We start from the raw sequence: 22,119 nt of genomic DNA, 5'->3' as shown, positions 1-22,119 counted from the left end.
AGTTCTGCTCTGCAGCAAAGCCGGGCGCTGAGCTGGCCACAGGGCTCTCACGCTTTCTTTCCAAGGTCAGCCCAGCCCAGGCTTGCCACGAGCCCCGAGAGCAGCCTGAACGAAAACTGCGCTGAAGTCAGCTCGCCAGCCCAGCGGATCACAGCCTGAAGGGGAGCTAAACCCCAGAGTGCCGGCCAAAGGAAGTGGGCCGATGCCTGAGAAAACGGGCTTAGCCAAGCTGCGGGGAGATGCCTCGCAGGAGGTCACACAGGAGACCATCGTGAGGACCAGCCCGCCCTGTGCCAGGTGCTGCATGCCCTCGGTACTCGGCAGGGCTCCGCAGGGCTGGCCAGCTCCCAGCTGCCATTCACGGTCCCTGACCCTTTCCGCCGAGCCTGGCCGCGCTGGTCAGGGGCGGTGCGGGACCCGTCTGGGGGCGGGCCGGGGCCGGTCCGGGGGCAGTGGCCGTGGCTCCTGGGCGAGGCGGTGAGTCCTGTCTGCCCCGCCCCCCCCGCTAGTGGAGTGGCAGGGGCAGCCGGCGGAGAGCGCAGGGAGGTGAGGAAGGGCAGTGGGTGCTGTGGGGACCGTGCCTCGCTCATTCTCTGGGCTGTGCTGGTCTGGGCTGGGCTGGGCTGGTCTGGGCTGGGCTGGGCTGGGCTGGGCTCGGCTCGGCTCGGCTCGGCTCAGCTCGGCTCAGCTTGGCTTCCAGTGCCGCCTGCGTGGCGGGGAGGAGAGGGGAGGGACGGTGGGCTGAGGAGTGTAGGTTGGGGCCGGCTGGGCTTTTCCTTCCCCGCGTGTCTCCTGCCGCGCCGGGGCCCGTTTGCCTTCCTTGGTTGCGTGGGGAGCGGGGCTGGCGGAGGTTCCCTGGGCCGGCGCCCCCAGGGCGGTCAGGCTGCCCTGGCCAGGTGAGGTGCAGTGCTGACGGCTTCCAGAAAACCAACACCGAGCCCCTGGGTTTGCTGCTTCCAGCTGTGTTTTGAGGCCGTGTGTGTCTTTGCGGGGTGTGTTGGCGCAGTCTCCCAGTCTTTGTGGCTGCTGGTTTCTCAGCTTTTATGGCCCCGGATAGCTTTTGTGGAAGTAAGTTTTGATTTTGCTTTTGTGTCTGCTTCCTCGTTGTGTATCGCATTGTACAAGCTCAGGTAGGAAGCAGATGGACAAATGAAGTTTGTAGGACTGCTAACGCTGCCACATTTTTTAAAGTACTTGTAACAGGAAGCGGGATAATGCTTGCCGTAAATCTTCTTGACCTGGTAAAACACTATAAAACTATTTCTGTATTTATTTATTGCATAACGATTATTAAACAGGGGCTCTTTATTAACTGCTTGTGTGACAAGAGCAAGATTTTGGGCGAAAGAGATGCCTGTGTCAAACCCAGGAGGGAGCTGCTGCTCTGACAGTCCCAGACCTGTGCTGGTCACAGCCTTGATGGTGCTTGGCAGCAGCCTGGGGAGCCACAGCTTGGTAGGAGAGATCCATTAAAAGTTCCCGAGTTGAATCAAGGCTCTGCTGTGCTTCTAGCAGCAGCTCTTAGATTTATAGCATTTTCTTCAGGGACTCAGCAAGCTGCTATGTATGTTTTGTTTTTCTTCTTCAGAAATTCAGCACCGTGCAATTATATGACTTGGGCCATTTGTACGTGTTTAGATCCTGAAAAAACAGGCTAAAAGGTCTTGCACAAAAGTATTTTAGAATGCAGAATCCTTAATTCACATTTAATTCACATTTAATTCACATTTTTAATGAGAAATGAGACACCTATTACTTATTTTTTTGTATTACTGGTTTCTTCTCCCCTCCTGAGATTAAGACATTGTTTTTTTAATACTTTACATCACTGTTTTTGATAAATATAATTTCGTCTGCATGAGCTATTCCGGTTCTTTTAAATGTCTCCTAACAGTACATTGAGAATGATACTGGAAACTTAATAACTTAATTTGGATTTAAATAAGAAATGTATCACATTAAAATTCTTATTACTTCATATTGACAGGTATCAGGAGTTAAAATGACATAGAAAAGTATTCAAAATATGGACGGTGAAATTAACTCCTTCCACTTGATACTGAAAGAAGGTACTGTTTTCAATTTATCTGAATATTGATAAGGCTCCCCTTTTCTCTGTGGTTTGGGTACACTCATTGTCTCCAGTTTGATATGGAACAGAATGAATAGGTAGCACTTCACTGTTGTAGAGTCAACCAGTGGTGACCAGTTATGTACAGCTACAGATATTGTTTTTGTTTCCTTCGTGCTGTTCTTCGGTAAAAGTTGGGGCAGTTATCTGAACTTGAAGTGCACTTTCTTCAGGTTCAGATTTAGAACAGTTAATACTGTCTCAAAGTTGAACTGGAATTTAGCTTGCAAAGACCTAACTATTGCAGGCTTTTTTGACTGCATTTTGATGTAGCTTCACCAGAATGCCCTGGATAATGGGTTTGTCTTAAAGATACAACTTTTCTGTAGTTCTGCAGTTTGCAAGATTGTCTGGAAAGGAGACACAAGGACTAAAGTTTGTGGTCATTGTGTCAATGTCAGCACACCCTTATATACCCTTATAATGCTAATTATTATCTTGCTCTAAATTTAAGTATTTGTTTCCTTTTAGTCGTTGAACCTGTCTTACAAGGTTGCTTTACAGATGTGTAACATTTTGTTGTTTTTGACAGAAACTTCTTTTCCTGAACATACTTGCTAGAATTCTTGGTCAGTCTCTACTGCAAATTTTGTTGCTCTTTTAAGTCATCACTCTAATGTACAGGGGGATGCTCTTGCTTTTACATTTAGTATGTCTGTAGAAAATTTAGTTTTGTATGTGTATGCTGCTGTCCAAATGATATGTTTTGTAAAATGTTTTTTTTTTCCCTTTTTATGCTTTTTACAGGTAAACTGAAACCCCAAAAATGATGACCTGCTCATTGGCAAGTTACAGGAAAAGCACGTACAAGGCAACTAAATAAGTACTGTGGTATGAGGGTTTTGTCAGATAAACTGTCCAAAAGAGCTATTTACCTGGAGGCTGTTATATTAAATTATTGAGCTCTGCACTGTGTGACCCTCACTAATACCCCAGCACTTCTGCATATGAAATGCTTCAAAAGAAGAACCTGCTGTGGCTTGTTACTGAAGTGAATTACATTGGATATAAAAGTAAGTCACAGCTTACTTTTTCATGGAATAACTTATCTGCTTCCTGCCCTTTGCAGCTGGGTAGAAGGCAAATATTAACTAGGACCCGTGCAATAAATGTTTTGCAATAGACTGCTAAATGTGAAACCAGCTTGCTTTAGAGTGAGAGGCAGCAGCATGCAAAACAATTAAAAGCTGAGGAAAGACAAGGCCACTGAATGCAGATCTTAGCTTACAATGACTGCCAGAAGGGGAAGGATTTAATTGTTTGCCACCTGGTTGACACTAGAAAGCTTGGGGAGATCTCTGACACCTTACCAAAAAAATGCTGGTGCATCTGAGAGGGAAGCAGGACTTGGGTAAGGTTTAGAGTTTCATAGAAACCACTTGTGGGCTATGAGGGCAGTGAGTGTATGTGGGCTATGAGGGCAGTGAGTGTGTGTTCAGTCATGTCTTTGTTGGAGGAAACTGAAAAAAAGACCTGAGGTGTGAATTGAAACGACAATTCTTGGACACTTTTTTTTTGTGTCTGACCACAGCAATTCATATTAGCTGTGGTTTCCACAGACATTTCACTTTAGATGCCAATTTTAAGTGGCAGATGACAATGGAGTTACAGTATACTTATCCTTCTGCAAAGAACTACAGGTTACTGCTCTTAAAAGCTACCTCAGCTGTGTAAGAACAGTTCAAAGGAAACCTTGTACATCTCTTGATTGTGACTCTTGTAAGCATTTGGAAAGAAGAGTAGCTTAATCAAACTTGGTTTTTAAAATATGCAGTGTAGCTTAAATCACTATGCTAGCATAATTCGTCTTTGCTTGAGTGCTTCGCGGTTTTTTTTTTTTTTTTATTTAACTATGCTGGTAAAAGAATATTACACTTATGCAAGAGTTATTCCATTTGGGATAGTTCTAGTTCCAGGAAAAGTAGTTCTGGTAGAAAGCTGAAAACTGAGCAGCTGTTTGTGAAGGCCAAGAGTTGCTGTAGTTGAAATTTTCAATGACTGTGGCTAAATTACCAAATCCATGTTTTCCCTCCCCAAGATGACTAATGCTTCTTCTGATTTTTTTTTTTTTTTCTTAAGGAGTAATGCAGGGTGCAGAGGGCAGTGCAGCTTGAACAGTCTTACCACACCAATGGAAAAATCTTCTGATTTGCAGCAAAATATGACATCAATATTTTTGTTCATTGGTCATCTCATTGTACTGATACCTCTCCTCAGTGCTGGTAGGTTAAATACTTTGTTGGAATTACCATTTTAAAAAAGAAAATCTGTATGAGATGAATTGTGTGTATTTAGTAGGAAAGAGTTACTGAGAACAAGTAGTGAGTTGGGGTTTGTTTTTGCTTTAGCATATTGACAATAGCTGACTGCCCCTGCTGGGTTCAAATTGCACTGAGGATGTCATGGACAAATGGAGATAATTTTTTAAAAATCTGGGCACATAAATTTAGGGCTCTGAGGCTTTGATTGGCCTCTCCATGTTTCTTATGAAGAAATCCCAAAGTGATTGGCTTCCTTGACTTAAGGTTAGCTATAGAGTGCCTTCTTCATTAGACATTATGTATGTTTAGTCCTGAAAGCAGTAAGGCTGACTTTTCTTTACAATTAAATTAGTAATATTTTTAATGGTAGGTCTAGTATTTCAGTAAAGTTTAGAATTACATAAGTTAATTATGCTTGTCTTGTTACTCTTGATATAAGTAGTCTAATACTAATGTGTCTGAATTAGATTGAACTATATGGAGACCTACTTGGAAGTCTTTTAATGGGAAGGGAGTGATATTAGAAAGATTAGTGAAGATTTTATTATTTTGAAATTGTATTTGTACAGCCATTCAGCAAGGTTTGTAAAATCAGTTCAACCAGATCTTTTGCAGTTTCGTAAAAATTCAGTGTTAGACATAGAACCACAGAATGCTTTGGATTAGAAGGGTCCTTAAAGATGATCAGTCACCGGTCTAACATCCCTGCCATGAGCAGGGACACCTTTCACTAGACTAGGTTGCTCAAAGTTCCATTCAGCCTGGCCTTGAACATTTCCAGGGATGGGGCATCCACAGCTTCTCTGGACAAATGTATGCAAAAGCTTGAAAGTTTTACAATCTGCTTTATAGCCAAATGGTCAGCTCTGTTTGTGCTACAGTGGTATTGTCTAGTAAGTTTTTGTTTACATATTTGAGCTCTTGATAACTTTTTGCAATATCTGTCATTTTTTCTCTGATTTTTTTTGGCTGATGTTGAAAGAAATGCTTCCTAAGCTGCATGATTGTGTCCTGTCAACTTGTTACACAGGCATAGTTTTAAAAACTATGTTTACATTGGCCTTTTCTGTGATATTCTGAATAATGGGCCTTCCGGTTAAAGGTGAAAATGTTGAAAGGAAATAATACATTATAGTCAAGACTTCTTAATCTAAATACTTTTTCTCTCCAAATTTTTTTCCGTGATTTGTTTTTGGGCCCTCAGTCCTAGTGGCAGAATACTGTCAGGATCTCTGCACTGCTGCTGTTTGCACAGTGCTTTACATAGATAGTATTTACTTTAAGAATCTGGCAATTCTGCAAAAGTACTAGCTTGGTTAAATAACAAGGACATGGTAGATAAGTTGGGAAGCTTGGAGTTGCCTGATGAATCCCATGGATCTTCTTACACCCTGGTTTGCAATGAGGCTGTTTGACTTGCATGTGCTTGTTGCTGGCTACCTTAGCGGAGGGAAGTTGTGCCTTAAGCTTGTAAAATATGTGGTCATGTTCTCAACCAGAAGGTGGTAACAAACAAAAAATAATAGCCTTGTGATGTTTTAATGGTAAATTGTCACAGAAAATTTTTCTGATTCTGTATAACTTGGAATGGGTATTAATACTTCTTAAACATAAAAGTATAACAATTAAAAACATTGGTATTTTTTCTTTTAATTTTTTTTTCATTTTTTTAACAGAAGGGTGTGTTATTTGTGATTACTTTGTACTTGTTGGAGAGCCTATAGCTATTACTTGCCCAATAATTACATTGCCAGTGCTTCACTTTAATTACAATTTGACATGGTATAAAAATGGCAGTGCTGCAGCAGTGACCACAGAGCGAGATGCCAGGATCCACCAGCGAGAGGGCTTGCTTTGGTTTATTCCTGCTATGCTGGAAGATTCTGGACTTTATGAATGCAGCGTAAGGTAAGGAAGGAAACAAGTGGATTGCTAGTGCTTGCAAGTGTGATAATTAATTTGTGAAACTTGAGTGTACAAAACTTCTTGTTTTAGGTAAAATGCTTAGACCGGTTGAAAGCGCTGTTTTCACCATGCCTTTTGTTTCTGCATGATGCCTGTGTTTCTCTGCTGTTCCATGCATTTAGTACTGCAAAAGTGGTTCATACAGAAGACTCTCTTTATCTTAAAGCATGACAATACTAGAAATGGTCTGTGGGGGTGGTTGGTTGCTTTGTTTGTTTTGGATGAAGTGTAAGGTCACAGGAAAATGCCTTAACCTCTTTGGCTTTTCCTGCGTTCAAATTGCCGTTTGACGCTGACAGATCAGAAGAACACTGGTTTCTTTGTAGGACAAGGCTAAATTTAAGAAAGTTCTAAGAGGAGCAAAGAGCGCATTTTATCACCACACAGACTTTCTGGAGAGCTTAGCAACTTCTTGGAAGTCTTACTAGAAATCTACAGGTTAAAAGACTGAAAACAGTTTTTATGGTTTATTTTAAAATATTGCCATTACTGGTCAAAAATTAGAATACATTAAAAGAGCAAAGCAGTGTGCTAGACAGCTTTAGAGACTGAAAATAATGTGTCTCTACTACTACTCAAATTATCTGCATGCACAGAGAACGAAAAAGGAATAGATTCTTTGAAAAGTATCTATGTCTAGCTTTTTTAGTACTTTAAAGCTTTGGCTAGATCAATCTAGCCAAGCACTGGACTTCACTACTTAGGTTGTCAAATCTTTTTTACAGTGGTTGAAATTCACTGTGTGCTGAACAGGAAATTAAGTTTGGGAAGACATACATAAAATGTTTCGTTCCTCATGGTGTTGCCACAACATACTGAGAATAGCCAATACAGACTTTTCAGGTGGCTCTAAATTTGATTTAGTAGTGTGTAGTTACGTGTACTGGTGTGCATGAAGTTGTGCTGGACGGGTTTGGGTCGTGAATGTAGTAACAATGGTCAGCAAAAACTTTCAATGTCGCAGGCACATTCCTTCACTGGAGTTTACCATGAAACCAAAACTGGAAGTCAGAAGACATGTAATCCTTTCAAAGCTACGCAGCTGCATAATTTTAATTTAGCCTTTCCTGCTATGGTTTTAGTTACTTGAGGTATGAGGTGTGTTCCTGTGGGCACCTCACATCCTTGGCTTACATAGTATCAGCAGAACAAAAGACTTGCTAAGGTTCAGTTGTGTTAACTGTAAGCAACATTTGGTACTTAAGACACTTAAGCCTTAACTGCAGCTCTGAGAAGTCCTGACATCCCCTCTCATGTGTCCAGAGCAAATTCCATTTCTGCTCACAACACAAACTCAGAGCTTATTCCCATCTCTTCACTTGGAACAGGGGCTGAGAGGCTGAGGTTGGTATTTACAAACTAAGGGAATATAGCAGGGATGTTATTGAAGCTAGGCTGGTGGAGATGCTGAAGTCTTTCTCCCTGACTTGCTGGAAATAATGCACTGTTAATTACCTGACTTGTCTGCTGTTCTAATTACAGGAGCCTTAACCACTCTAACAAAAAAACTATAAACTTAACAGTTTTTAAGAACGATAATGGTTTGTGTTTTAATGGAAAAATGAAGTTTGAACAAAAAGTGACGAGCACAAATACTGGAAAAATTATATGCCCTGATCTAGAACAATTTAAAAATGAAGACAATAATCAGCCTGAAGTACATTGGTATAAGGTACTGAGCATGTGTATTTCATATATACAAGATACAAAACGTATTATTTAAAATGTCTTATGAAGTAACTGTGAAAAGCAGCTTTTGGAAGGGAAGGTTTATTTTCTCTACAGTTTGAGTACGGCATGAGTGTGAATAAGATTTGTGAAATTCTGGTTTATCCTTTGATTTTTTTATGTAGATAATAAGTTTTAAAACTTGTATGTTTCTGTAAATAGAAGGCTTTGCATAAATAGTTTCTCAGAATATTGGGCATTGTTGACCATGCTGTGGTATTCTTATGCTGCTTGCTTTTGGTTCTGTGAAAATGCTCTGTAGACTGCAAGCTTGAAAACATGTATTTTATCTGTTTTAAGGTAAAAATCTAAACAGTTCAACTCCTAATTCTGATGCTGGTATTAAAGCAGCTACATGGGCCTGTACATGTTAAATAACCTTAGTGCAGCACCTATACATCTTTTGAGGTGAAGAGATTCTCCACTGCTTTTAGGTCAAGGAAGAGAAGGAAGCTTTTTTCCCAGAATTTGCATTGCCACAGAAATGGGAATACACCAAAACAGCACAAGGCACTGCTACAGCAGCTCTTTCATCACAGAGAAGTAGGGATGGAGGCATGTGTTCTCATAAACTCTGCTGCATGTGTAATAATTTCTACTACACCTGAGATAGAAAACTGTGAAGCTTTTAATGTAGGCTGTGAACTAAAGCATAGCATTTGAAAACTTAAAGGGTTGGCTGCAGTTATTTTTTTTTAAAGTGCAAATGGAGCAAGATGTTATCAGACTTTGCTAGACTGTAGTAATGCTTGGAAAAGAATCCACATCATGGCTTTCAAAGAAGTCAGTGTTTGCCAAATATTTTAATCATTAGAGTACAGTAACTGATTTGTCAGATTTTTTTTAGTTCCCTTAAAGTCACAGGTACCTTTGATGTGTTTAGGAGTGTAAACCTGGATTTCTTGAAGACAAACGACTTCTTTTGGCAGAAGGTGAAAATGCTGTCTTGATTCGTAATGTAACTGTGCAAGACAGAGGAAACTACACATGCCGTATGGTATACACATATATGGGAAAACAATTTAATATTTCAAGAACCATAAGTCTAGAGGTTAAAGGTGAGTGCATGAGGTTATTCTCTTTTTGGCTCTGCTGTAAACATTTGTATGCAGGCATAAGATACTTGTCATGTTTCTTTTCAGGTCTGTGAAATTAGAGTTGTAAGTCTTCTTTAGTTTATTCCTAAACATAAAATTGAAAGGCAATGTGGCATGTTGCTACCCTTGAACATTGCTTTTGAGGAAGAATTGTCATGGGGAAATGAGTAATACAGGGTTAGGAATGAGAATCAGAAGAAAGCAGTGGTTCCTGGGGTGAAGGTACTGCTTTTGCCAGAACAAATAGTGCACCATTAAAGTAAATAAACTTAAAAATAGAAGATTTTTTTCTGAGACTACCACAGCAAATGACCTGCTTCTAGTGACCTTGCTTCTTTGTTGATGCGAAAGGAGTTGTGATAGGCTGTATAAATAATAAAAAGTTAATAAATCTTCCACTGGAAAGGATTGGCTTACTGTTGGCACTTGGTTGTGCTTTTTGCTGTTTTACTCTGCCAGTAATATAATTTATTGCACTTACCATTGTGATTATGTCTTTGTGGGCAATGTTGCTGGTGACCTGACTAGTAACATGATAATAGTCCTATCAGAATAGTTGTCTGGAGACAGCAGGTCCATCTTTTTTAGGTTAAACCAAAATTCTGACTTTATATAGATGATATAAGAACAGTGGGTTGTTGGCAACCAATCCATACATCGTGCAGAATGATACAATTCCAACCCAGTTTAAGTATGTGTTTGTTTAAACTTTTAGTTAAAAAAATATTCACCTTATCTAGGAAGTCATTGATACAACCCTTTTTCTCTTCCTTATCTGTCTCTGAAGAAGTTAGCTGTGTTTTTTGGTTTTGTCTTTGTTGGTTTTGTGCTACTTTCACGTCTTCTGCCCGTAAATATGATATTTTTTTAAAAGCATTTTAAAGGTTTTTGGTTTTTTTTTAACTTGGAATCTAAAATAGAATAACTTGGAGAGAGTAGAGCAAATATCTTATGAGACATTTCTGTTGCAGTAAGTATGGCACTACAGTAATACCAAACAATAAACCCAAACCCACTGTAAAACCAAAACTCTTGTCAGTTGAACTAAGTTGTGGATCTTCTTCCTGCCTGAAGGTTTTATTTTTCTTTGTTTTGGTTAGAAAAACCACTACAGATGCAACCAGAGTTCATTTATCCAAGGAACAATACAATTGAAGTAGAACTTGGTAAGTAGTGACTATTTAAGAGATTATTAACTTTAATGAAACAAATAAGCTTCTGGTCTTTTTGAAAAGATATGTGAACAGTTCCACAGACTTAAGCAAGACTGGGAGATAAGTATGTGGATTGAGAATATCTGGAAAACAGAGGATAGATAATAGAAAGTGATTCCCACAAATAATTTGTGGGGGGAAGTAACTGTGCCTAAGATGGGAGTCTCTTGGTGAGGTTGTGACCTGAGTGTTGTGCAGGATGCATTTATTTATTTTCTGTTATTTCCATCTGTCCTTTTCACTATTTCCATGAGTTTGTGTCTTGATGTATCCTCAGTATCTGTGGAAATATGGTTTATGTACATGTAGCATGTTAGGATAGTTAGCAGTTGACCCATTCAGTAGCTCTTTCTCTTCCTATATGTTTCCTGTCTCCCTTCCCTCTCCACAACCTGGATTGTAATACAGATTTTGGATACTGATCTTTTGTGAAACAGTGAGCTGCTAGTTGATGCATATCCCAGGTACTGTTTATCTTGGAAGTTTCTTAAATAAGAGATTCTGGGTATAAATAATAACTTCTTCACACAGAGGACAGCTGGGCAGTGCAGCAGGCTGCCCAGAAAAGTTGTGATGTCTGTCTTTAGATGTTTTAGAACCTGACTGAATAAGTCTCTGAACAGCCTGATCTGACCTCAGAATCAGGACATACTTTGAGTAGGAAATTCGATTGAAGACCTCTCTTTCAACCTCAATTGTTCTGTAATTCTCTGGACCAAGTATATGGTATTGTAGTTTTTTCCCAAGCAAAGTTATATGTGTTTAAACTGCACCACATATCAGACAGTTGGGTTCTACTGAGAAAGTCCAGAAGAATGAGATTGGAGCTGCTTAAACTGCATTTTAAAAATCATTTTGTACCAAAGGGGGTGGTTTCAAACAAAATATTTGATTTAAAAGGACATTAACTGATTTTGGAGAAGTGTGATTGGCTATTTACTAGAATTTCTTAGTACAGGAAACAGTTTTGTAATCTTTTGAGGAATTAGATCATTAGAGAAGCTCTGAGCAAAGATTTCATTTGGACTGTGACACATAGGAGGTCAGGCCAGAGCATTGTGGATTATTTTTATGTGCATCACCTCATGGAATCTCACATAACACATCTACTTTTGCTGTTGCTATTTCTGACATTAAGCTTGTAAATTGTATACAGCAGGTGTTGTTTTCTCCTGTTAAAGCTTCATGTGTCTTTTTGTATCATGTGAAACATTTTTGTCTGTCCCAAATTCTAACTTTCAGTATATATGGTATTAAATTGGACAGCACTGAAACACTAGTGGGTTTTGTGTGTGTGTTTAGGGGTGTTTTGGGTTTTTAGTGGTCCTCCTCCTCCTCCTCCTCCCCCTCCCTCTCCTCTCTCACAATAGCTTGTGAAAGATAACTTACTCTGAAGTTGCCACATTCTGGTGAGGATCAGTAGATTTTGACCAGAATTGTGAATGTGCTTTAACAGAAATTATGTTCTTCCAAAGTCCAGAAGGCTTTGTTTTAAACAGTGAGAATATTCAGGATTTGGTACAAAAAGTATTATTTTAAAAGCTTACAGTCCTGTGGTCTTCAGATGGTTATTTAATTATGTTGAAATAATCTAGAAGTGCTCAGCAGCTCCTGCTTGTCTGGTAATTACATCTTCTCTGTCTTCATTACAAACAATACATGCCTGAAAAACTTTTGGCTCTTTCACTATTAAGGAAATTTGTTCACCAGATTTTGGATAAAACAGGGAGACTTTATCACATAACCCCACTTTTTGTGTGAAAACGTGACTTTTTCTTTGTACTGTGACTGTGGAACAAATGAAGTAATGTTACAGTTGGACTTCCTTGTACTGTATCTCCCACCCATGAAAGTATCGCGTAAGTCTCATCCCCAGTTTTGACTGGTAGTTATCTCATTTAATTCAGAAAAGCTCTTACTGATGCAGCCTCTACTCAGCAGGAGTCTGAGCTACAGGCTCTTAAATTTACTGAAGGCAGTGTTAGGGGTTTTTTTCAATCCTTGATAGTATTTTCTGAGCAATTTATTAGTTCAGGGGCTGGCTGTGACTCTCAGCCTAAGTCATTAAGACTGTTTTATAGGACAACTTGTTTAGATTCCTTATTGTAGAATTTGGTCCATATTTGTTACGGCTTGGACACAGCATTAATTAAGAGTTGTGCTGATATATTGTTAGATGCTTTGGACCACCCAGGGTGAGCAAACCTTGATTGCCTTACAGACATTATGGTAATAGCCACAGGTGAGACTAAAAGGACTCCAGCCACAAAGTGGGTTTATTGTGACTACTGAGATCTACAAATGATTCCCTATTACAGGGACACATGGGAGGTAAATTCTTCAAGGAATTTGATGAGATTTGTTTTTGTTTGTTTTAAAATGACATTGCCATTCAAATATTCAATATTCTCTGTCCAGTACCTTCAATGGGGTACTGGGGAAAAAAAATAAAACCTTATACTTCATGTCTGGGGCAGAATCTCTAAGCAGCTGCATAAACACTTGGATGGAAACAGCTATATGACTTTTGAATGAGAAGTGGCAGAAGATGGTGTAGAAACTTAACAGTACATTCATGAATGTGTGGGCATGGAATGCTTGAGGGTTTTTTGGTTTTTTTTTTTGGATAATTGTGCAATGCACTAAACCACATCTTTAAAAAAATTAATTGTTGTGGTGGAAGGACGTGAGGGAAGAGATCGGGGAACATCTCTGATTTCTGTGCGAACTCTTGTTCAAGTAACTGCTTTCCATGTGAGCTAAAGGTTTATTCCATGCTTTTGTTAGAGACCATCCCTTGGTGGAAGCATCTAGATCTGATGCGGTTCTAGGAAATGAAAGACTAAGATCTTTACATAGGCCAGCTGAGAGAGCCCACCTTCTCCTATCAAATCGTAACTTCCATGGGTAAAATACAGAAGGAAAGGAATTCAAGAAAGCTGCTTACCTTCCTGTACATGGAGCTCACTGAGGTACATTGGCAATAAATACATTTTGCAAATTGGCTTGCTTAATATTGAGGTGTTCTGTAATGTCTGTACTCTTGGTGGCAAAGGAGCTGAGTGACAGGTGAGCTTGCTCTGGAAGTAAAGTGTGATAATATTCAAAAACCATCCCAGTGGATAGTGTTGGCCAAAAGACCCTGATTTGGAGTAAAGATCTGCATGGTCGCTAAGAATGGGATTCAGCTCCCAGATGTAGGTTGTCTGCATATGAGTATGTGCGTATGATCTGAGGTCCTAACTCAGGCCAGTATCAACAGGAGCTCAATTCAGTTGCCTACACAAAGAGTGCTGTTTTAGGTGGTCTGACTACTCTAGCAGTGCAGTTTTCTTGAAGATCTGGAGTCCAATCTGACATCTCCATATGGATACCTTGGATGCTGGAGAGCATCTCAGATGTCACCATAGGTGTACATGCAACTGATTTGAGCCCTGGAGATCTTGCAGTGAAGTCTGGAGAGTCATTCAGTTAAGGTATCTAAGGTGTGTGGACTTCAGCAGAGATGAACTCTTGTTACTAGCTTAGATGCCTAGCTTGTATGTAGATCTGAACATTTAGACACCTACATTTAGGATGGAATTTATACGAGATTGTAGACACCCAAATTTGAATTACAAATGGATGAGTTTTAAGGTCTTTGCTTTTCATAAGGTAAGTAGGTTTCTTTTGTATCTCTCCTTTTCCCAGCTGTTCCCTCATCACTTGATTCTGCTCCTATTACAAGACCTTCACTTGCTGTTTACATTTGTTTTTTTTGTAGGCTCTCATGTAGTTATGGAATGTAACATATCAAGTGGCATAAATGGTTTGATTCCATTCTGGCAAGTTAATGATGAGGATGTTGACATCTTTGATAAAACCTACAGGGAACAGTTTTATGAGTAAGTATCCTTATACATTGAATTTGTAGTGCATATGTAGGTGAATCTGCAGTAATATGCAGTTAATTCATTATAAAGTAGACTACTAGTCAAATGCTACTAGTGATTGAAAGACTGATTAGAAGTCTGTATCAAAGTATATTTTTATTGCTTGGTTTTAAAAGAACACCGTTTTATTATAAATACTGTGTCTGATACAGATGGAATGAAGCAATCCTGTAGATTTTTATAATGCTATTGCAAAATACAGTTTTTTAATGCTTTTTTTAATGCATTTGTTCTTACAGGATTTTTTAAAAATAGTATATTAAAGCCTGTCCTCTATCATTAATATGGGAAGGATAGATTTTTCCAAAATAAAAATTGATCCAATTTATTTTTATTAGTGAAAGTGGTACTTTTTAAAGTACAGACACAGCTGCTAATCCTCAAGAACACAAGGCAGAAACTCTTGTTGCAGTACATTTAGGTTCCAATGTTTGACTACTCTGAAGTAAAAAAGTGCTCAGGCGGAACTTCAGGTGGGAAAGTCATTCAATTTGTTTTCATAGCCTCTTGTCCAGTCAGTGGGCACTACTGAAAGAAGCCTGGCTCCCTCTTCTCCACTCCTTCCTCCCATCAGGTATTAACACATGTTGATGAGATCCATCTCCTACCCCTGAGCCTTCTCTTCTCCAGGCTGAGCAGTCCCTGCTCTCTTGTATGAGGGATGCTCCAATTCCTTACCTGTCACGTCATTGCACATGGTTTGCTCCAGCAAATCCATCCATCTCTTGTACCAGGCAGCCCAAAACTGTCCCCACTACTCCAGGTGTGATCTCACCAGTGGTGAACATCACTGAAGGATCATTCCCTTAACCTGCTGGCAGAGTATTTCCTAATGCAGGCCAGGTCGCCTGGGATCTGGTCATTCCTCCTCATATGCAGGATTTGCATTTTGCTTTGAACTTCATGAGTTTTTTTTTTTTTTTTTTTTTTCTTTAATTTGTCCATCCTGTCAAGGTTCCTCTGGATGCTGGCTGTTGTATCAGACATCCCTCTGAGTTTTGTGTCACCTGCAAAACTGCTAATGGTGCACTCTGTCCAACTCGGGGGAAAAACCCAACAAACCCAACCCAAAAAAACCTGAAACAACTAAGCCCAGTATGTTTTTAGTTCATGAAATTGTTAATTACAGAGGTGTATTTACTGTGCTTCTCTAGCTTCTTAGGTTTATAGAGATAAAAAAATTAATGTTTTTGTATTTGTGCATAGATGAATCTGTCTCATATTCAGCATAGATACTCAGTTATGTACAGATGTTTTCCTTTTACCTTTTTTTATGACAGAGAGGGATTGCCTCATGGACTTGCTGTATCTGGAACGAAATTTAACATTTCAAAAGTGAAAGTAAAGGACTATGCTCATAAGTTCTTCTGCCACTTCATATATGGTTCTCAGCAATTTACAGCCTACATCAAATTGGAATCTCCAGGTAAGAGATCTCTTCTTGATAAAATGGTGATCACTGACTTGTCAGTTAGTTTGACAATGCCCTACTTAGAATTAAAGCTGTGTGATGTACTTTTATGCAAAATGGGCAGTGCATCTCAATACCTTTCTGTGTGATTTTTTTTTTGTCACATTCTTAGCAAAATGAAAGAAAATAGTGCTTTTGATTTGCTTTGTCTTCTCTTATTCAGTATTTTGGGACTGAAAGTGAATATGAGCTCTAACTTGTTACATTACTATAATTTCTTCATAAAGATTATCAGGGTAGGATTTAACTTCAGAAATTCTTTAATGCATTGACTAAAACATGCCATTTGTGGAGGGTGTTTGTTTTAAGGACAGTAAATGAATAGGTTCACTGACAGGTCATTGAAGGGGCAGAGCCAATGGAAGGCTAGTTGGTCTGGGGAGGTTAGCAGGTCAGGAAATCACCTCCCCACCTTGGACTTCCTTGCTTTCCGACTGATAGAATTTTGTACAAGAATTCTTGTTCTACTGCTGTGCTGGGTTATATGTCAATATTTTATTTTGGTGTTTCAGCTGAAGAGTAGCCTCAGTTATCATACTGTTGAGGTATTTTTTCTCTGAAAGATAAAAGTAGGGTTATCAGATAACAGTAATGTCAGAAAATATACATTAAACAGTTTGTTCTGTTCTTTCACTTCTTTTAAAACAAAAGTATTGTAATGATTAAACAATTTTGAACAGTCCTTGTCTTTCCCTGGTTCTAGTTTTTGGTTGTACTTAATTTGTTTTCTTTCTTATTCCATGCTACTGCAGCTAGAAACATTCAGGGGTACTTAACTGGAGGAGGAGTTTCCTTGGTATTTTTAGTATTTTTTACTCTCTTTATCTACAAGATCTTCAAAATTGATATTGTGCTTTGGTATCGGGACTCCTGCCATCCTTTCCTGGGGAAGAAAGGTATGTTTATGTAACAGTGCTGAGTGTTGTTTTGAGCTCCTGCCTTTACTTGTAAAGCAGTGAGTTACTCTCATGGATCATGATTGGTCTTCCTTGGGGTTTTTGAAAAGATAATATTGTTTTTGGGATGTTTAAAATTAGTTCAGATGACAAAAGCATCTCTACAGGAGAAAAAATTAGCAACTTTCCAGGAATCCAGAACTATCATTGCTTTTCCTGAAGACCCACCCTAGTGGTTTGAATACTGCTCTGACAGCAGTTTTTCAGATTACTTTTAATTACTGTTGTTACAGAAAGCAGTAATACATTAGAAGTGTTAAATGTTTTTTATTTTCTATAGATGAAACAGGGAAAATATAACTTTGTTTTGTTTTCTTTTTAAAGGCACTTCTGATTATTTTACTTTTGGAAATTTTGCTTTCCTGGCATTCAAAAAAATGTTGATAGGGGTGTTGTCTATGAGAGTATGCTGATGTATGGGTAATTTCCAACCATCTGACTTCCTGTTTCTCTAACTATGTATCTTCTAGAAGTAATGATATTCTCTTAGATTTTCTTAGAAGTCTTTTTAATTAGGTCTTTTGGAAAAGTTTGATCAAAAATATCTAAAACAATTCAGATCTTGAAATGTGACACTTAGTTTTTTTGTCATGTCTAAGTGGTTGCTGTGGTTTGAAACTCCAGGTTGCAACATCACCTATGAGTTTGATGGCAAATGGAATTCTAAGTATCAGTTGTATCACTGGGTCCACTGTTTTTCAAATAATTCAGTGATGACATTTTTTTATTTAGTGTTTAAAAGAGAAAGTTTCAACTTAATTTTTCAGGTCTCTTTTGCCTATTCGGCAATCCTGAATTCTAGAAGGCCTGATCCTACAAATACTTCAGGCTTTGTATAATAATACATGCTTATCTAATATAGCAGGATTAGGACCTAAAACAATGATTCAAGTAAGGGAACCCCCCCCCCCAGAGTTTAGAGATTTTGCTTGTTTGCTTGCTTGCTCTTGTATCTTTAGAATTTATTTTTATGGAAGTTCTATTGCTCATTCCTTAGTTTCAGATGAGAAGATCTATGATGCTTATGTTCTGTATCCAAAGAACAGAGAAAGCTGCTTGTATTCCTCAGATATTTTTGCTCTGAAGATACTGCCAGAGGTCTTAGAAAGACAGTGTGGATATAACCTCTTCATACTTGGGAGAGATGATTTACCAGGAGAAGGTAAGTTAGTAAATTAGTAAGTTAGTAAATTTGACTTGAGTTTTCTTATTGACCTGGAAGTAGAACTGAGAAACAAGCAGTCAGTCAGATAGGAATCTAAATATCTCTCATCATCAAATGAACTTTTTTTTTTTTTTTTTATAGTTGAAGGATTTTGGTAGTGGTTTGAGAAGGAAGGGTTCCCTGAGAGGTAGAATCTAAAGTGCTGTTTAAATGTTCCAGCTTGAAAAAATGCAATAGTGTGTTCTTGGGGTTTAGCCATGGGGTTTTTGTGTGGTATTTACCATATTTCACTGTTTGTGACTTAACTGACTGGAATGCCATTGATGGAGGGAATCTTTTTTTTCTCTTCCACTTACATGTAACAAAACCAGTTGAGCAAATCAGAAACAGACTGTTTAAGGTAAAAATCTCCCATGGTTCTGGAACTTGAGTTTTTTTTTCATTTGTACCTGTGATGGTAATAAAATGGCATTAGCAAGATAAGTAGTAGATAGTTTGTAGTTCTTCTCTGTTTCTGCAAAACAAGGATATAGACATGGACTCTGATGGGGTCAGATTGTGTTGCATTGGCCAGATTTCTATGGTAGGCTAACCCAAGGTAACTGTTTGTATGCTCATATCCTCTCCCTATTTTGATGTAAAGTGTGTCGGCTTAAATATCAAACAGTTTATGGACCAGCTGCAGAATACTGGTAACAGAAAGTAGAAATGTACAACCTTAATTTTGCACAACCTTTTTCTCTACAGCTGTGATCAGCGTTGCTGATGAAAAAATCCGTCAAAGTAGGAGAGTGATAATTGTTTTAGTACCAGAGCCCTCCTGTTACAGCATTCTGGAAGATGAGTCTGAAAAGCAGCTAGCAATGCATAGTGCACTTATCCAAGATGGCATTAAAGTAATTCTCATTGAACTTGTAAAAATACAAGATTATGCAACCATGCCAGAATCCATCAGATATATTAAGCAAAAGCACGGGGTTATCCGATGGAAAGGGGACTTCTCAGAAAGGTGCCACTCAGCAAGAACCAGCTTCTGGAAGAAAGTGCGCTATGAGATGCCATCCAGAAAAAGCGTCTCTTTATCACAATTGCGCTTGTTACCAAAAGACTTGAATTTGCCTTAAATAACAAATGAGAAATGATACTTAATGACTGATTCAGTTCACACAGTTGGTGATGGATTGACTGAAGGTCCCATGTATCTGTTTTGTGGAATCTCATCCAGATTTACTGGAGTGAAGGTATTACAGTTTCATCTACAGATGTGAATCTTTTTTACTTCTGGCTTGATCAACAGAACACCATGAAATATCATCAGTAGCACATGTAGGAAGTACACAAGTACTTTTCCAAGAATGATTCTGTGAAATTCCCTTGTATTAAAAATGAAAGGACAAAAAATTGTCAAAAACTTGAAGCCAATGAAGAAAAAAAATTTTTTTTTTTTTCTGCAATTAAAGTTTCAATATGAAGGGAATTACACTAATTATTGTTGTGGTATTATGTAATGTACATGGCTGGTGCCAGTAAATGTTTATTTCTTTTTTTTTTTAATGAAATTACACAAACCTTTTCTTTGTTACAAGTTTGTTATTTGCCTTGTTCAGTTTGCGGAAAGATAAATCCCCCTGTTACTGCATCAGTGTATTATCATCCAGGAGAATTCACAGAATTCACATCCAGGAGAAAAGGTAAGATCTTTTTTACATTTGAAAGATCTTTTTTGCCATTTTTAGTCACTTGTCACATGCAAATGTTGTAAAAATACCTTTGTAATCTTTACCAAGTCAAAAAATTATTCTCCAGAGAACTTTTTCTCTTCAGTTAAATGGCTTATTATATTTATTTACCCAAGTGGAACAATTGGTTAATTGACACAGAGTCTGTCATGGGATGATTGACACTTCATCCACCTTACCTTAAGGACCATGTCAAGGGGCAGAGAGAGATGCCCCTGTGTTACTCCCTGCAGCTGCTTGCTTTTCTCGATTCCCTCTGCTCTGATATGTAAGGAATCTGAGATGACTTTGTGCTGGAGGCTGCAATCATGGCTTTCTAAACAAAAGGGAAAGGAAGTTGTGTAAAATGTTGAATCCTTTCTCTTTAAAATATTTTAATAGTATTTTGTATACCCCACATGTTAACTCTAAAGTTATGCTTGACTTGTAGGCAGTGATGTACTTTGCAATGACCAATTCTTTTTTTGGGTCAGAGAATTTATGTGAATGATTAGAAAAATTCATCAGATCTCTTTAATGCTATGTTTATAGCTATTAATTTTATAGAGACAGGAGATGAGAGCCTAATTTTCCATATAATTTCAGTCTGTCCTTGAATGTTATGCTTTTAGGTTGTGAGATCTTGTTGTATAGGGCAGCCTCAGGAATTGACTGTTACTGCTGCTTGCAACTCTGAATTTCTGTGTCCTATCAGCTTCTTTCTTGCAAGCACCATTTGCTCTCCTCCCATTCAAACTCCAACCTATATTTTTTCTTGCAGCTCCTTTATCTTGAAACAAGCAACTTGCCTTTGTGTCAAATTCCATCATTTTCCAAGCTCTGATTGAAGGCTCTTGCTAATACAGTATTAGGCAGAAATTTTCCCTCTGGTGTCTTGACTTGTTTGTCTGAAAAAAAATATGTTCTGTAACCTTCAGAATTCATCTATTAATTTACACACTGCAGTGTTGGCTTTTCTTCTTTCATGGTTCAAATGATTTTCTTATGCCTGTATACTCAACCAAACAAAACTGTTCTGCCTGATAAGTGATAAAAACAGTGGAAGTAAGTTCTTTTCCCAACTAAATGAAGTGTGTGCTAGAAACTAGAAACTGTTTTTGAGAGACAGTGCCTTCTGAGCTTTGTGAATTGTGTGTGTTTGGCCAAGATGGAGTAAGAATATGTTCATTTCAAGAGAAAGGGGGGAAATTGCATTTGAAGTGTCAGACTAATTCAAACTGTTATGGTACTGAAGTGTTTTATTGATGAATGTCATGTATGTACAGACCTATGCAGATGCTCATAGTCATTTCTCATTGTGTTTTAGTCACAAGAGAAGTGTCAAGGGATGATCAGTCCTAGTCATGAAGTGCCACATTTATTCAGCTGTTCATGCAGTCTGCCTTTAAATATGCTGTGTGTTCAGTGGCAGCCTGTTGTAGGATAAAAGAGCCTTGAGATCCATCTGAAGTTACAGAAAACCATCTGAACAAGGCTAATTGTTACGGTTCACACTGATAGAAGAATCAAATAGGACAGAAGCTGTATGGTTTGGTCACAAAACTCTTCTTAAAGAAGATCCCTGTATCAAATGTGAGGACCAGACACTGGCATTATGGTATTTGTATTCTGAGAACTAGGGTGTAATGCTGACTTTGTGCTTTCATCTTGACAGCTCACAGTCATGCAGGCCAGCCAGCAGAGTTCCAGCGACCTCAATCCTTCTAAATACTTCTACTGACTGAAGCAGATTGAAAGGAGAACTGCTACTTGTTATCCCTAACTTCAGGAATAGAAGGTTATTTTACTGAGCCAAAATAGTGTTTTAAAAAAAATATTTGTTCCTTTTGATATATTTATATAAATAATGCTAAAGTTTTCATGTATGTTATGTAAAGGCACTTTGAGAAAAAGTCAATTTTAAAATTTAATAAAGGCACTACATATTTTTTTCATACACACTGCTGTTTCTTTTGCCCTCATTTCTCCACTTTAGTATACTAAAGCATAATGAGAATGGACAATGGCAAGCAGCAGTTGTGATTCAGTGGCTTAACAAGACTGCTATAATAGATCTTCATTCAGGCTGCTGCCAGTCAATCTGGCTGTGGTACAACACTAGCACAAACCACCTCACCCTGCATGGGCAAACAGAGGCTGTGAGCTTGGCTCTGCTCTCTCTGGTACTCTCCTTGCAGCCAGGTGAAGCTAGAGCAGCCCCAAGGCTGCTGCATTGCTCTCTGGGACCGGCATGGTCCTCAACAGTGCCATACTGAGCAGCCTTTCGCTGCAGCTCCTCAGGAGCTGGGGAAATGCAGGAGACCTCAGATGGGGGAAATGTCAATTGCTTCTCAGCAGCAGTGGAGAGGCAGCCTCTCTGCTCAGCCCCTGGGGCAAATGCTTTCTCACCTCAAGGAAAGCCAGACCCTGTGCTGTAGGGGTTGGTGTAGCCCAGAAACCAGCTGTATCCTGGGCTGCATC

General features: G+C 38.8%; 1 protein-coding gene across 11 annotated transcripts; it reads left to right on the top strand.

Annotated features, from left to right (window-relative positions):
• The first annotated feature begins 528 nt into the window (after nucleotides 1-528).
• Nucleotides 529-21,597, top strand: IL1R1 (interleukin 1 receptor type 1). Of its 11 annotated transcripts, XR_008435804.1 has the most exons (15): nucleotides 749-1,068; nucleotides 1,988-2,069; nucleotides 2,879-3,144; nucleotides 4,211-4,353; nucleotides 6,069-6,300; nucleotides 7,840-8,029; nucleotides 8,969-9,143; nucleotides 10,283-10,348; nucleotides 14,160-14,280; nucleotides 15,609-15,754; nucleotides 16,552-16,695; nucleotides 17,753-17,917; nucleotides 19,528-19,611; nucleotides 20,966-21,231; nucleotides 21,314-21,597. XR_008435804.1 is itself a non-coding variant. In XM_053970859.1 (14 exons), the coding sequence occupies exons 4-14, from the start codon at nucleotides 4,263-4,265 to the stop codon at nucleotides 21,364-21,366; spliced, it is 1,467 nt and encodes a 488-aa protein (XP_053826834.1). In that variant the 5' UTR covers nucleotides 749-1,068; nucleotides 1,988-2,069; nucleotides 2,879-3,144; nucleotides 4,211-4,262; the 3' UTR covers nucleotides 21,367-21,597. The 11 variants fall into 11 exon arrangements, 9 of the variants coding, with proteins under 9 accessions (XP_053826831.1, XP_053826834.1, XP_053826835.1 ...); XM_053970859.1 differs by lacking the exon at nucleotides 20,966-21,231; XM_053970860.1 differs by lacking the exon at nucleotides 21,314-21,597 and having other exon boundaries at nucleotides 20,966-21,307.
• The last annotated feature ends 522 nt before the right edge of the window (nucleotides 21,598-22,119 follow it).

The sequence above is a fragment of the Vidua macroura genome, chromosome 2, assembly GCF_024509145.1.
Source record: "Vidua macroura isolate BioBank_ID:100142 chromosome 2, ASM2450914v1, whole genome shotgun sequence".
Classification (NCBI taxonomy): Eukaryota; Metazoa; Chordata; class Aves; order Passeriformes; family Viduidae; genus Vidua; species Vidua macroura.
The sequence above is the reverse complement of the archived record's forward strand: the minus strand, read 5'-3'. Positions and strand labels throughout refer to the sequence as shown.